This window comes from Rhincodon typus, chromosome 26, assembly GCF_021869965.1.
Source record: "Rhincodon typus isolate 14 chromosome 26, sRhiTyp1.1, whole genome shotgun sequence".
Taxonomy (NCBI): Eukaryota; Metazoa; Chordata; class Chondrichthyes; order Orectolobiformes; family Rhincodontidae; genus Rhincodon; species Rhincodon typus.
The window spans coordinates 16,970,234-16,983,137 of NC_063357.1; the positions used below are offsets into that span (position 1 = coordinate 16,970,234).

Consider the following 12,904-nt stretch of genomic DNA (forward strand, 5'->3'; position numbering starts at 1 on the left):
GGCTCTATCCTATCGTTTACTCCCTACCCCACCCACCTCCCTATTTTTTGCGTATAAACTGACGTTTTCCCAGCCACCATCAGTTCTGAGGAAGGGTCACCAAAACGTTAACTCTGTTTTCTCCTTCACAGATGCTGCAGACCTGCTGAGCTTTTCCAGCAACTTTGTTTTTGTTCTTAGTTTGAAGTCATGTCCGTTCTTCCTTCATAGGTTTTTTCCTACAGCACCAAGCACAATATTCTTTTTCCACTCACCATGTTGGACCTTCTTAGCTTAGTTAAGTACAGAAGATATACCACATAATACTAAAACCGCTGGGGCATCTCACAAGAGATAATGGCTATACGAGCCAAGATGTAGATATAGGAACAAGTGGGCCCCTGGAGCTTGCTCTACCATTCATTCAAATGGCTCATTTGTACTATAATGCAATTTGCCTACACTTTAGCTCCCACATCCTGTAAATGTGGGAAGAGGATTTAATCATTACAGAATATAACTCCATTCCTACAAGAAGTCTCTCATTTAGCATTTTGACTTCCATACGATATGTTGACAGGACAATGATTACATTGATTATCTCACTGTGCCACCTACTGGTCCATTCTGCAAGCTACTGCAAATAAAGAAATTCACATCATTGTGCTCACTGATAAATAGGAGAAATAACTGCTGAAAAGATCTGACCTGATTTTATCCTGATACTTACAGTCTATTCAAATGCATCATCGCATTGTCTTCATGTTCTTGGTCAGCTGTTGTGTTCCAAATACATATCCAGTATGGTAACAGTCCTCCATCTCTGTAAAACTACCAGTCTGGTGACTTCCCACCTCGATGCATTTACGCACCTTCCCCCAGAAGAAAAACTTATTTGAAATTACCAAAGTATAACTGGGCAGCAAAAAGCTAACAGCCTCATCTGAAAAACAGTGGCTAAATCTGTCAACAAACATTGGCAAAATTAATCTCTTTGGAGCCAACGAACTCTACACCCTTAAAGAAGCAAGAGAAAGAAGGAGTTCCAGAATTCAAGGCCAATGCTTGGTGCTGCAGGAGATTCATGAATGTTGCAATTTAGCTGTGTCAGGAAACAAAAACTCCCATACAGTCTGTCACCTGAATTCAACAAGAAAATGATCAAATTCCACCATTTTATCAGCCAACATTAACTACATACGTAGTGTTGGCCTACCTCAAAAATTGGATAAAATATCAATGAGCTTCAGCTTGCCAGGAAACAAGGCTGTACCAAGGTTGGTGAGAAAACCATCCTTATTGAGATGACTACCTGTGAGAAGCCACAGAACACACAGGTGTTCCATATTTTATGGAAAATGGCACAAAATTAAAGTTGATGTTGATATCCAAGTGCAAAACATCTCCAAAGAGAAATTTTAGAAAGGATTGGTCATCCTTGCTCACAAGAGAGGGCAGCACAGTAGCTCAGTGGTTAGCACTACTGCCTCACAGCTCCACCTCGGGCAACTGTGGAGCTTGCACCTTCTCCCCACATCTGCGTGGGTTTCCGCCGGGTGCTCTAGTTTCCTCCCACAATCCAAACATGTGCAGATTAGGTGGATTGGCTGTGCTAAATTGCCCATAGTGTCTAGGGATATGCAGGCTAGGTGGAAATGTGAGGCTATGGGGGTAGGGTAGCTTTTGTTTTATTCCATTGTGATGCTCAATTTTGGGCCAACATCAAGTATATGTATCGATCCCACAAAACAAAGCGTTACCAGTGTTAAGTCATGCCTCTTAAATTCAGCCTAAAACACTGGTCTCAAAAACTCAACGTTTACACAAATTTATGCAATAACACCTGATAATTCATTAATATACTGCCTAATATTGTGCGGATTAAATACACAATTCAACAGGTACAGGAACAAGAGATGGGCGGACCAGGGAATTAGACGAACCACACTATTTACATTCAATTTACTTATACGTATCTTGAATGGTGGCGTATCCAAACAAATTACGATATCACTTCACAAAATGGGTGGGCTTTGTCACCATTAGTAAGTAACTGGCTCTTTCTCAACATTAAGCTCCGCAGAAGAAAGCAATGGATTGCAGCAGCAGCAGTTTTGGAGCACCACGGTGGATAACAGCAGCGGAAGACCATGTCTTAAAAACATATTACTCACGGGATAATATGATAAATATAGCTCCCCATCACGAATTTCCCTCATATCGGTGGTGGTGAACTGGCTTTTTGAACCACTAGAGACCACACAGCAATGAATACAGTGGATGCGACCTAATGTTGCTTGTAGCAGGTCAGGTCTAACGCAGCAATGCCGCATTGATTTCTTCTACATTTGCCCTAAATTTGCTTCGAAGTCACACATTTGAAATAAGTGAATGGAAATTCAAAGTATTTATCAAGAGAAGCTCACCTCTTCAATCATATTGTCCTTTTCAACCGAGAGCTCCTCATTAGATGATCCATTTTTCACCATTTTTTGTAGACGGTAACAGTACTCCCGTATCTGGCCACCGGAAAAGGAAATGAAACAGTGCAATTTAAAGGAAGTAATGCCAACGTTATTTTAGGAGCCAATTTGGAGAGCAGAACCTACAAGAATAATAATCTCAGGATTACTACCTGAGCCTAGAAACTGGCACAGGGTAAATAAAATCTGAGAGTTAAATGTGTGGCTCAAAGATTGGTGTGGGTTGAATGGTTTTCAGTACATGAGTCACTGGCCCCAGTACTGGGGAGAAGGCAGCTGCTCCAGGGTATGAGCTTCACTTGAATCATGTTGGGACTAGCATCCTGGGAAAAAAAAAATCGAATAACCAACGTTGCAGCAAGGGTCTTCAGCTATACTGGAGGGCAAGAGGTCTGGAGAGGGAGTGTGTAGGCTTAAAAGGCGAGAGGATATGGAGGCATTTCAGGGCAGCTTTTTAAGTTGTGACACCCAGAGTGCGACCAGAAAGGATAGAGTATACAAACATGAGAAAAAGCAGCGAACAGTTTCAAATGGGTAAAATGGTGAAGGGCAAATTAATGGGGCTTTACTGAAATGCAATTGATATTCAAAATACAATAAACTGGTTAATGGTACAAACTGGAACTAATGGGTTTGATCTTATAACCTCTATTGAAATCTGGTTAAAAGAAAATTAGGGGTAAGGACAGGCAGGAAAGAAACTGTGGTGGGGTAATTTTTTTCGTATGAGATAGAAGAATAGCAAGAAATTATCTTAGACCAAAAGATATAGAATCCATATGGATAGAGGGACAAAATAACAAGGGGAAGTAGACACTTGTGACAGTATTCTATAGGGCCCTTAACAGCAGTTACACTGGAAGAGAGAGAATAGGAGGGCATGTTAAAAAAGGCAGTAAATTAATCAAGGGTGATTTTAATTTTCATGAAGATTTGGAATATCAAATTAGAAAAGGTAGCTTTGAGGAAAAATTTATTGAGTGTACCATGGCCAGTTTCCTGGAACAATATGCTGTGAATCCAGACAGGGATCATATTAATTTGTATCTAGTAATGTGTGATGAGGCACGTTTAATGCATGATCTCCAAGTAAAAGATCCCCTAGGTAAGTAACCAGAACATGATAGAATTTAGCATTCAGTTGAACAGTGAGGAACTTTGGTTGGAAACAACTGTGCTAAACTTAAATAAGGGTAATTACAAAGGAATGAGGGCAGAGTTGGCTGGAACGGAGTGGGAAAGGGGTTTAGCAGACGGATGATGAACAATGGCAGACATTGAAGAAAATAGTTCATGACGCACAGCAAAGATATATCCCAGTGAGGAAGAAGGATTCTAGGTACAGGATAAACCAACCATGGTTAAATAAGGAAGTAAAGGATAGCATGAAGTTTAAAGAACAAATATACAATGTGGCAAAGATTAGGGGTAGACCAAAGGATTAGGAAAAGTTTTAAAGGCCAACAAAATGACAAAAAAAATTAAAAAGGGGGAGAAAAAGACAAGGGTAATCTAGCAAGTAATATAAAAGCAGATAGTATGAGTTTCTTTGCATATATAAAAAAAGAGAGAAACTAAAGTGGACATAGGCCACTGGCATGAGAAAGACACTGGCGAAATGACAATAGGGAACCAGCTGAATAAATACTTTGCATCAGACTTCACAGTGGAGGACACTAACAGCGTTTCAAAATTACTAAATATTCAAGGGTTAAATATTGTAGCGTGGACGGCGAAGAAATAAGGAAAAGGGTTCTAGGGAAATTATTGGGGTTAAAAGGCTAATAACTTATCAGATTTGATGGGTTGTATCCTATGAAGTTATAAATTTATGTTTCTTAATCAACCGGCATTTATAAGTGACTACGTTAAGCTGCAATTTTTTGTGATATTTCTTTCCAGTTACAACATTTAAAAGATATTTGGATAAATACATGAATAGGAAAGGTTTGTTGGGATATGGGCCATACACAGCCAGGTTTGGGAACATGGTCAGCATGGGCCATTTCCACCAAAGGGTCTGCTTCCATGCTCTATGACTTTGATTCAATGACTCTATAAGTAGCTATAGAGATAGCAGATGAACTGGTACTAATCTTCCAACAATCCTGGGAAAGTTGTGATAATTGGAAAACTGCCAATGTTATTCAAAAATGGAGAGGGACAAAAAATGGGCCAGTTAGCTTAACAGCTGTCATTGGGAAATTGTTAGAACCTATTATAAAAGATGCAATTGCACAGCATCGAGAAATACATAAAACAATCAAGTAGAGTCAATGTGGCTTCTTCATGAAGGGGAAATCAAGCATGACAAATTTATTGCAATATTTTGGGGAAGGAATATCAGGATAGATAAATGAGAACCAATAGTTGCAATACATATCGATTTCCAAAAGGTGTTTGATAAGGTATCGCACATAAGGTTATTTAATTAGATGGTGTTGGGGACTGTATATTTAGCATAGAGAAGTGGCTAAGTAACAGAAGACAGAGACTTGAAATAAGGGGTGTATTTTCAGGATGGCAACCTGTAACTAGTGGAGTGCAACCTGTAACTCGAACCAGTGCCGGGGCCACAACTGTTTACTGTGACTTGGATGGCAGATGTGAACGTGCATGACAAAGATTAGGTGAGAAGGCAAGTAGTGAGGATGGCACAAAGAGTCGATGTGAGGTTACGTGAGTGGGAAAAATCTGGCATTTGGAATATATTGTGGGAAAAACCGTGAGGTTATGCACTTTGGCAAAAGAATAGAAGAGCTGAATATTATTGAAATGGAGAAAGAACCCAGGAAGCTGCAGTACAGCGGGATTTGGGAGTCCTTGTGTGTAAGTCACAAATAGCTAGCGTACAAGTCCAGCAGGTAGTAGGGAAGCTCATGTAGTTTCAAAGGAATGAAGAATGAAAATATGGAAGTTTTGCTAAAACTATACCAGGCACTAGTTAGATCTCAGCTGGAATACTATGATTAGTTTAGGTCTCCTTATCTAAGCAGAGATTTACTGACATTGAAGGCAGTCCAGAGAAGATTCACAAGGCTGATTTTGTTTATGGAGGAATTTTCTTCGGAGGACAGAGTGAGTAGATTGGACTTGTATTCAGAGTTTAGAAGAAGGAGATGCAACTTTATTGAAACATAAGGATTATCAGGGGACTTAACAGACAGATGCGGAGAGGTGGTTTCCCTTTGAGGGAGAGTCTGAAAGCAGAGGGCAGAATCTCAGAGTAAAGGGTCAGCCATTTAAGAGCAAGATGACAAAGAATTTCTTCTCTGAGGATTGTGAATCTGTAGGATTCTTCACCATAGGGGGTTGGCAAGGCATTTTCATGCCTGCAATTGACAGATTTTTAAACAGTAAAGGAAATCAAAGGATATGGGGAAAAAGCAGGAAACTGGAGTTGAAGGTTATCAGACCAGCCATAATCTGATTGAATGAGGGAGCAGACTCGATGGGCAGATGTTTTGGTTTAACATCTCAGCTATCCTAAAGTCCCACACTGGAGTACCGGTTTGGATTTATTGTGCTCAAGACCTGGAGTGGGCATTGAATCTGAAGCCTACTGATTCTTAGGCAAGATTGAGAAACTAGTCAATTAAGTAAAATTCAGATTTGATCTCTGCATTTCTTCTGATGTCCATTTAAGAACATGATGAATAGAGTAGGCCATTCAGCCCCTCTAATGTCTCCTCTTCCAATGCCTTTCGACTCTCTTTTCCAATTTGGTCATACTAAATTAGTCATCAATTTTCTGCAGTTTGTTCTTCACTCTCCACTCTAACTCTAACTAGACCATCCTCTGAATACCTTCACTGTTGAGACCAAGACTTTCTGCAACATGACAGATTTAGTTTTATGTTCGCTAATGGAAAACTTCACCTATTCTGACAGTTTTTTGCTCGCAGTCTCAGGCATTTGTATGACTCCCCAGGATTTCTGTTTGGAATGCAACTTGTGAAAAAAAATGCAGGAAAACCAATCTGACTGTATTTCAGCAGTTATTTTAACTTATTCATACCTTGTGATTCAGAACAGAATTCATGGCCTTGCTGGCTTCTGAACTATAGGATTCAGGAAAACACTTCTTAGGCATAACTCCATGTTTTTCTACAAAGTAGAGAAGAAAAGTTTTTTTTAAATCTTGAAATCTGTTAGTTTCAAAATAAGAAGCTTCCTTGTATTAGTTTTGCTTGCTCTTTAACTCCATGAAGTTCAAATCGTGTTCACAAGTCCTTTCTCTTGCACTGTTTATGCTCTTCTAATTGTTTTCTTAAGTTCCCTCCTGCACTTCTTGTATTCGTCAAGGGCTGCAGCTGAATTACTCCCTTTGGTCTTGCTAAAAGCCCTACTCTTCTTCGTCATCCATTCCTGAATTGTCCTAGACATCCAGGGTTTTCTACATTTTCCTCTAAAGGGTAAATGTTGGACCTGTACTCTCCCCAGCTGTTTCTTGAATGTCATCCCACTGCTCTGCTGCAGACTTACCTGCAAGGAGCTGTTCCCAGTCTAGTGTGGCCAGGTCCTGTTTTATTTTAATAAAATCTGTCTTCCCCAAATCCAAAGCCATCTTTTGCAGGCCATCCTTTTCCTTGTCCAGAACAAATTTGAACCATACCACGTTGTGGTCACCATCACTAAAATGTTTCCCCACTACTACATTGAGCATTTGTCCAGCTTCTTTGCCCAGAAGCAGGTCCAGCACTGTGCTGTCCATTGTTGGGCCGTCTATGTATTGATACACAAAACTCCCCTGGATACATTTCAAGAAATCTGGCCCCTCTAAACCCTTTACTTTATGACAATCCCAATTTATGTTGGGAAAGTTGAAGTCCCCTAGTATAATTACTCAATTGTTCCTCTAACACACTTGTCAACTGTCTACATATTTGCTTTTCTATTTCCCGCTGACTCTTTGGGTAGTCTATAATACACTTCCAGTTAAGTAGCTGCCTCTTTAACATTCCTAAGTTCTACCCACTAAACCTTGTTTGAGGACCTTCCAAGCAAATCATCTCTCCTTATTACAGTAATTGACAACTTAATTAATAATGCTATACCCTTTTTACACCCTCCTCTGACTCACCTAAAGATTCTATAGACTCTTAATTCCAGATTTTTATTGAAATCATATTCCACCATCTGCCGTGGTGCGATTCAAACCCTAGTCCCCAGAACATTACATGGATATCTAGATTAGCAGTCCAACGTTAATACCACGAGACTATCACCTCCCCGCTTTCTGATTCAGACCATCAACAGCTAAAACCACACTACAGGAGTGTTCATCTCTGGTCAGTAAGAACTAAGGTGAGTTTGCTCAAATGGATTTAAAATAGAACCTTCAAGGTGAGCAGAGAGACAACTTTAATTCTGCAGGTCCAGGTTCCATGCTGACACATATCCGGAACGAAAGTACAGTCTTTTAACTGACTGCTTGCCAGACTTATGTCATTCTGAAGATTGCATTGTCTACTACTGCAGTCTTAACATTTCTGAATACATAAGAGCCAAAAGAACTGTGGGTGCTGTAAATCAGGAGCAAAAACAGAAGTTGCTGGAAAATCTTTGCAGGTCTGGCAGCATCTGTGAAGAAAACGTTAACTCTGATTTTTTTCTTCACAGATGCTACCAGGCCTGCTGAGCTTTTCCAGTAACTTTTGTTTTTATTTCTGAATACATGACCTTGTGGTATCCTAACCTGTAGCCATCCTGACAAACCTCATCTTTGTACCAGCTGTACAGCAGATATAACAGAGGACATCTTGCAATGTCAGCACTCTTGCATTCTTAGATCCAAGACAACATGTAACAGAGATCACACATAAGAGCTTTTGGCAGAGACAGGAAATGAAACCATAAAAATGCGTGAGAAAATACTGTTGCCTTCTCCAGTCCCGATGTGGAAATGCAATGTGTAATTTTCTAACTAAGTAAACACTGGGCTAATGGCCTTCAACATTATTTATATGCAAATGCCACAGCAACTTTGGATGAGGAACAGATGCACAAATCAACATGGAAATCTAAAAGTTGTTGTTGCAGCTGAGCCACACCACTGTTAACAAGATACTATTCGTGCAAAAATATCTGGTTAACACTGAAATGCATTGAATGTCCTGAGGTTGCTGTATTTGTGCAGTTGATATAAACCAAATTTGCCACAGAAAACCAAGTCTTGTCCATTGTTAACAATTTGATAAATATTAACAACTGCCCGTGAATTTTCAACGTCACGGATGTTGATCTTTACACACGTGGAGTCCCATTCTTGGAGGTTTTCATTGTTGAAGATCTTAAAAAAAGTTAAAAAGAATTTTTTTTCCTTTTTCACTAAATTCAATTATTCTTTCACTTTTATAACATGCGCCAATGAAAGATCACAAACCTGAAATATTAATTCTGTATGATTTGCTGAGCATTTCCAGCATTTTCTGCTTTTATTTCAGATATTCAGTCTTTACAATATTTTGCTCCTAGGCCCTCAGTGCTGATGCAGATAATTTGACAATATTTCAATCTAATTTTTTTAAGGAGATATACAATCAGTTGCCTGTTGACCCAGATCCCAGACATTCCTTGCTATGTCAATGACAGTTCCCATGTTCAGCAACTTATAGGAACATCAGGTGGGATCTTTTCCCCTTTAGCCATTCAACGTTAATCTAGGACCCAACTTCATATGTGTTCCATGACCCTAAACACATTTGGCTAGCAAAAATCTATCATTCAGATCTCAGAAACTGATCTAGCATGAGTTGATCGTTGCAGAAGAGAATTCCAAATTTTTATTACTACTTACGTGTGGAAGTGTTTTCTAATTTGACTCTAGATAGGTCTGGTTCTAGTTTGCAGTCTATGTCCCCGGTCCTAGAATTCAGAACTAGCTGCTCTCTACTAACCTTACCTGTTCCCCTTAATAATATGCAATTATAGATTCTACTGCAGTTAAACAAGCAAGTCTAAAGTGCAAGTCATTCGTTGCTGAGGAGGAGTAGATTCTGTCACATTACCAGATAATTACTTCAGTTTTAAAAACAAGAAAAAGAAAATGGGCCTTACCGATGAGGTTAACAAGCATACCCCACTGGCCTCCATCATTTGCAGGATTCGTAAGCAAAAATTGCAAAAGTCTACCATCGAAAGGTTCTTCCTCTTCACCAGTCCTCTGAGCAACCTCAATGAATGCATTCAAGAAGTAAAAGCAACGCTCAATCTGTGAAAAAGGAGATATTTACTTATGTTCAAAAGTGCTGCAATGTCTCGACATCGCTGGTTTTTACAATGGCCAAGAACATCACTGTGGATACACTGCCTCAAACTTTCCCCATTTGTTCTGCACTCATTTGACTTTATTGTAGTTGCTCCATGCTCACTGCACAGTTTTCCATAGGCTAGATAATACCAGATCAGAATGTGGTAGGCAACAAGTTGAAGCTTCTACCATCATTATCCATGGTTTTGGGTATAGTATGTGTGCAAAAGCACATGTTGCCACACCAACCTGGACTCCCTATCTCACTCCCATATGAATACTTGCACAGCATTCACCGAAACACGGAAAAATTAGCAGGAGTTGTACAAAGTACAAATTTATGCAGGAATGTAATCCTTGTTCAAAAAACTACAGTAATTATAAATAAACCTACAGAATTTTAAAAGGTGGATGATACTCAATGAAACATTATTCAAACCCTTAGAGAAACACATGAAAAATACTTAAAATTGAGCACCTGGAGTTTTTAAGAATCAATTGCAAGAATTACAAATTATATGAAGGATTTTGAGTAATATGTACAGCATAAAATCAACCTGAATTGTCATCTTGGCTTAATATTACTGTGATTTATCCTAAAAATCTGCACCATTGTGTTACTTCTTTATCCTCAAGCACTTGTAAGATTTAACATTATACAGAAAGTTAAATATTAAAATCATAACAAGTCAGTGAGCTTCCAGATATCCCTCATCATACCTTCATGATTACTTTATACTGATTCTAAGTATGTAAACAATATATTATATAAATTACACAAGATTATATTGCCCCTTTCCAAAGCTTTTCACTAAAAATGTAAGATACATTTTATAGATGCATGCTATAATTTTTGGGTACCTTATCCCAGAAGAACAAGTAGGATTGACTGAACTCAAACTCTTCAACGTTAAATTTCTTCATCAATGGAAGCCGCATCACATTGAGGCAAGAGAAAATCCAACACCGCCCTAAAATTATTTTATAAACAAAGTTAATAGGAATAATCGGTGTCTTGCAGAGTGATGGAGGGTGAAGAGTGATGGAAAGAATGGAAAATTAATCAGTATTAACATTTACATAGTCATGCATACTCTGATAACTTGTGTTTTGTTTACTCTGCTCTTTCATAAAGGAAGCGAGTGTAGAATTCAAATGGAGTCCCATCTTCAAACCACTTACCTATGTCTGGTGGGGGGAGGTTTCAAAGAGCTATTGGTAGGAATCACATGTTGACCTCTTCAATCAAGTTACATTGAGTTAAACTGAGAGAACTTTTTTTTAAAATCCAAAAAAAAAGAGCAAGTTCTACAATTAGAGATAACAAGGTGTAGAGCTGGATGAACACAGCAGGCCAAGCAGCATCAGAGGAGCAGGAAGGCTGACATTTCGGGCCTAGACCCTTCTACAATCTGGTTTGCTGTGACAAACAACAATTCACCCACAATTCACCTCATTAATTATGCAGCCATACTCTTTGGAAATCCAAAGAGTCTCCACATGGAAACAGATGTGCTGTTCAAGCAGAAGGTGCAAGTACTCACCACGGCCAGGACCTTGCGGTATTCACCATATTATTACCATGTTTAAAAAAAATGCACACCACTTCCAAGGCTACAATTCAGGAGCTGGCCTCCACACTGTAGTGCTTGACCATTATCATCGAGGACAGCACCTGGAAAGGAGAACCCATACTTTGTTTCACAGAGAGGGACCAGGGGCCACTGGTGTGGAGGATGTAAATCCCTTTCCCTGCTGACTGCCACAGGAGGCCACACTACCAGACACAGCCAGCCTGGAGCCAGATAGTGTGACCCTGTCGGAAAAGGCCTCTGAGTAGTGTCGGAAGAAGATCTCATCTTCTCTCTGCTACCTCACACCCACAGGGCCACCACTCACTCAGGGTCTGCCACTACTCACACATCTCAACAAGGCTCATAACCTGCAACTCTCACTATTGCATGCATCATGCCTTCTCAACGGCTCTCAGCCACTAAACTACTAACCCTACCTGCCTTCTGCATTTCCCATTCACTCACCAGGGACACCTCCCCATCTCTCTTGTTCATGCATTGCCACAAACTGCTCTTCCATCCGATTCCATCATTTTCAATTCCTCTGAGTGTCAGTGCAAGAAAAATTGGTCCATCCAGATTGATGTCTCCAAAACACCCAAATAGCCTTCCTATAGTTCTGGTCTGGTAGCATTTGACCTGTAAGAGTGACCATGGCTCAATTCGCAGATGGCAAGGGAACAGATCTCTAGGCTTGGTCAGACTGAGCCCCTGACTGAGGTGTGACCAACCCAGTGAACTGCAATAAGATGAACTCCCTGACTGACTGGTGATAGTACCCCCTAACTGACCATACAGCTCCTTACCCCAATGAGAACAGGTCCTCCTTGACTTTCAGATATGGCCAACTGCCTGAAACATGTGCAGTGCCTTGAATGAACCTGCTTCAAACAAGCTCTCAGGGAATGCTTTCTGATTCCAATCGTTCACTGTATAAAGATTTCTCCAATCTATCCCAATGAAACTTCATGTGAATCCTCTCTGGACATTCTCTAATGTCTTCTCATCTTTAAAAAAATGTAGTGCCTGGAACTGCACACAATGTGCCAAGAGGCCAAGCCAAAATTCAATGTAACTGCTTGCATTTGTACTACGTGTCCTTTTTAAAATTGGATACAGTTTGCTTTATTAATCGCAATCAACCATACTTAATGATTTATGTACGTATACACCCAGGTCATTCCATTCCTGAACCCTCTTCAGAATTCGATCCCTCATTTTGAAAATTGTCTTGCCATGTTCTTCCTTCACAATTCTTTGCATTAAATTTCATCTGCACTTGTTTGCCCATTCTGCCAACCTATCTACTGCTCTTTTGAAGTTCTACACTATCCTCCTCACTGTTCACATTGCTTCCAAATTTCATGTCATTCGCAAGTTTTGAAATGATGCCCTGTAAACTGGGTTGAAGTCATTTATTGATACCAGGAGGAGCAAATTCCCAATCCAACCTTGGGGAACTTCAGTATTGACCTTCCTCCAGTCAAACACCATATATTGACCATCTTCCTTTCACTCAACAAATCTCATACTCAGAGATAGTAGGAACTGCAGATGCTGGAGAATCCGAGACAACAAGGTGCAGGGCTGGATGAACACAGCAGGCCAAGCAGCAT

The 12,904-nt window shown here is 39.9% G+C and overlaps 1 protein-coding gene across 2 annotated transcripts in view; it reads right to left on the minus strand.

Moving 5' to 3' along the window:
* The window catches only part of blmh (bleomycin hydrolase), an 84,968-nt gene that overhangs the window by 62,020 nt on the left and 10,044 nt on the right, over positions 1-12,904 (minus strand). For both annotated transcript variants that reach the window (XM_048612445.1, XM_048612446.1), the window contains exons 3-6: positions 10,576-10,685; positions 9,522-9,675; positions 6,481-6,569; positions 2,406-2,498 (exon numbers count right to left, since the gene is read on the minus strand). In XM_048612445.1, the coding sequence (XP_048468402.1) occupies positions 2,406-2,498; positions 6,481-6,569; positions 9,522-9,675; positions 10,576-10,685 (446 nt within the window). The remainder of the gene's footprint in view (positions 1-2,405; positions 2,499-6,480; positions 6,570-9,521; positions 9,676-10,575; positions 10,686-12,904) is intronic.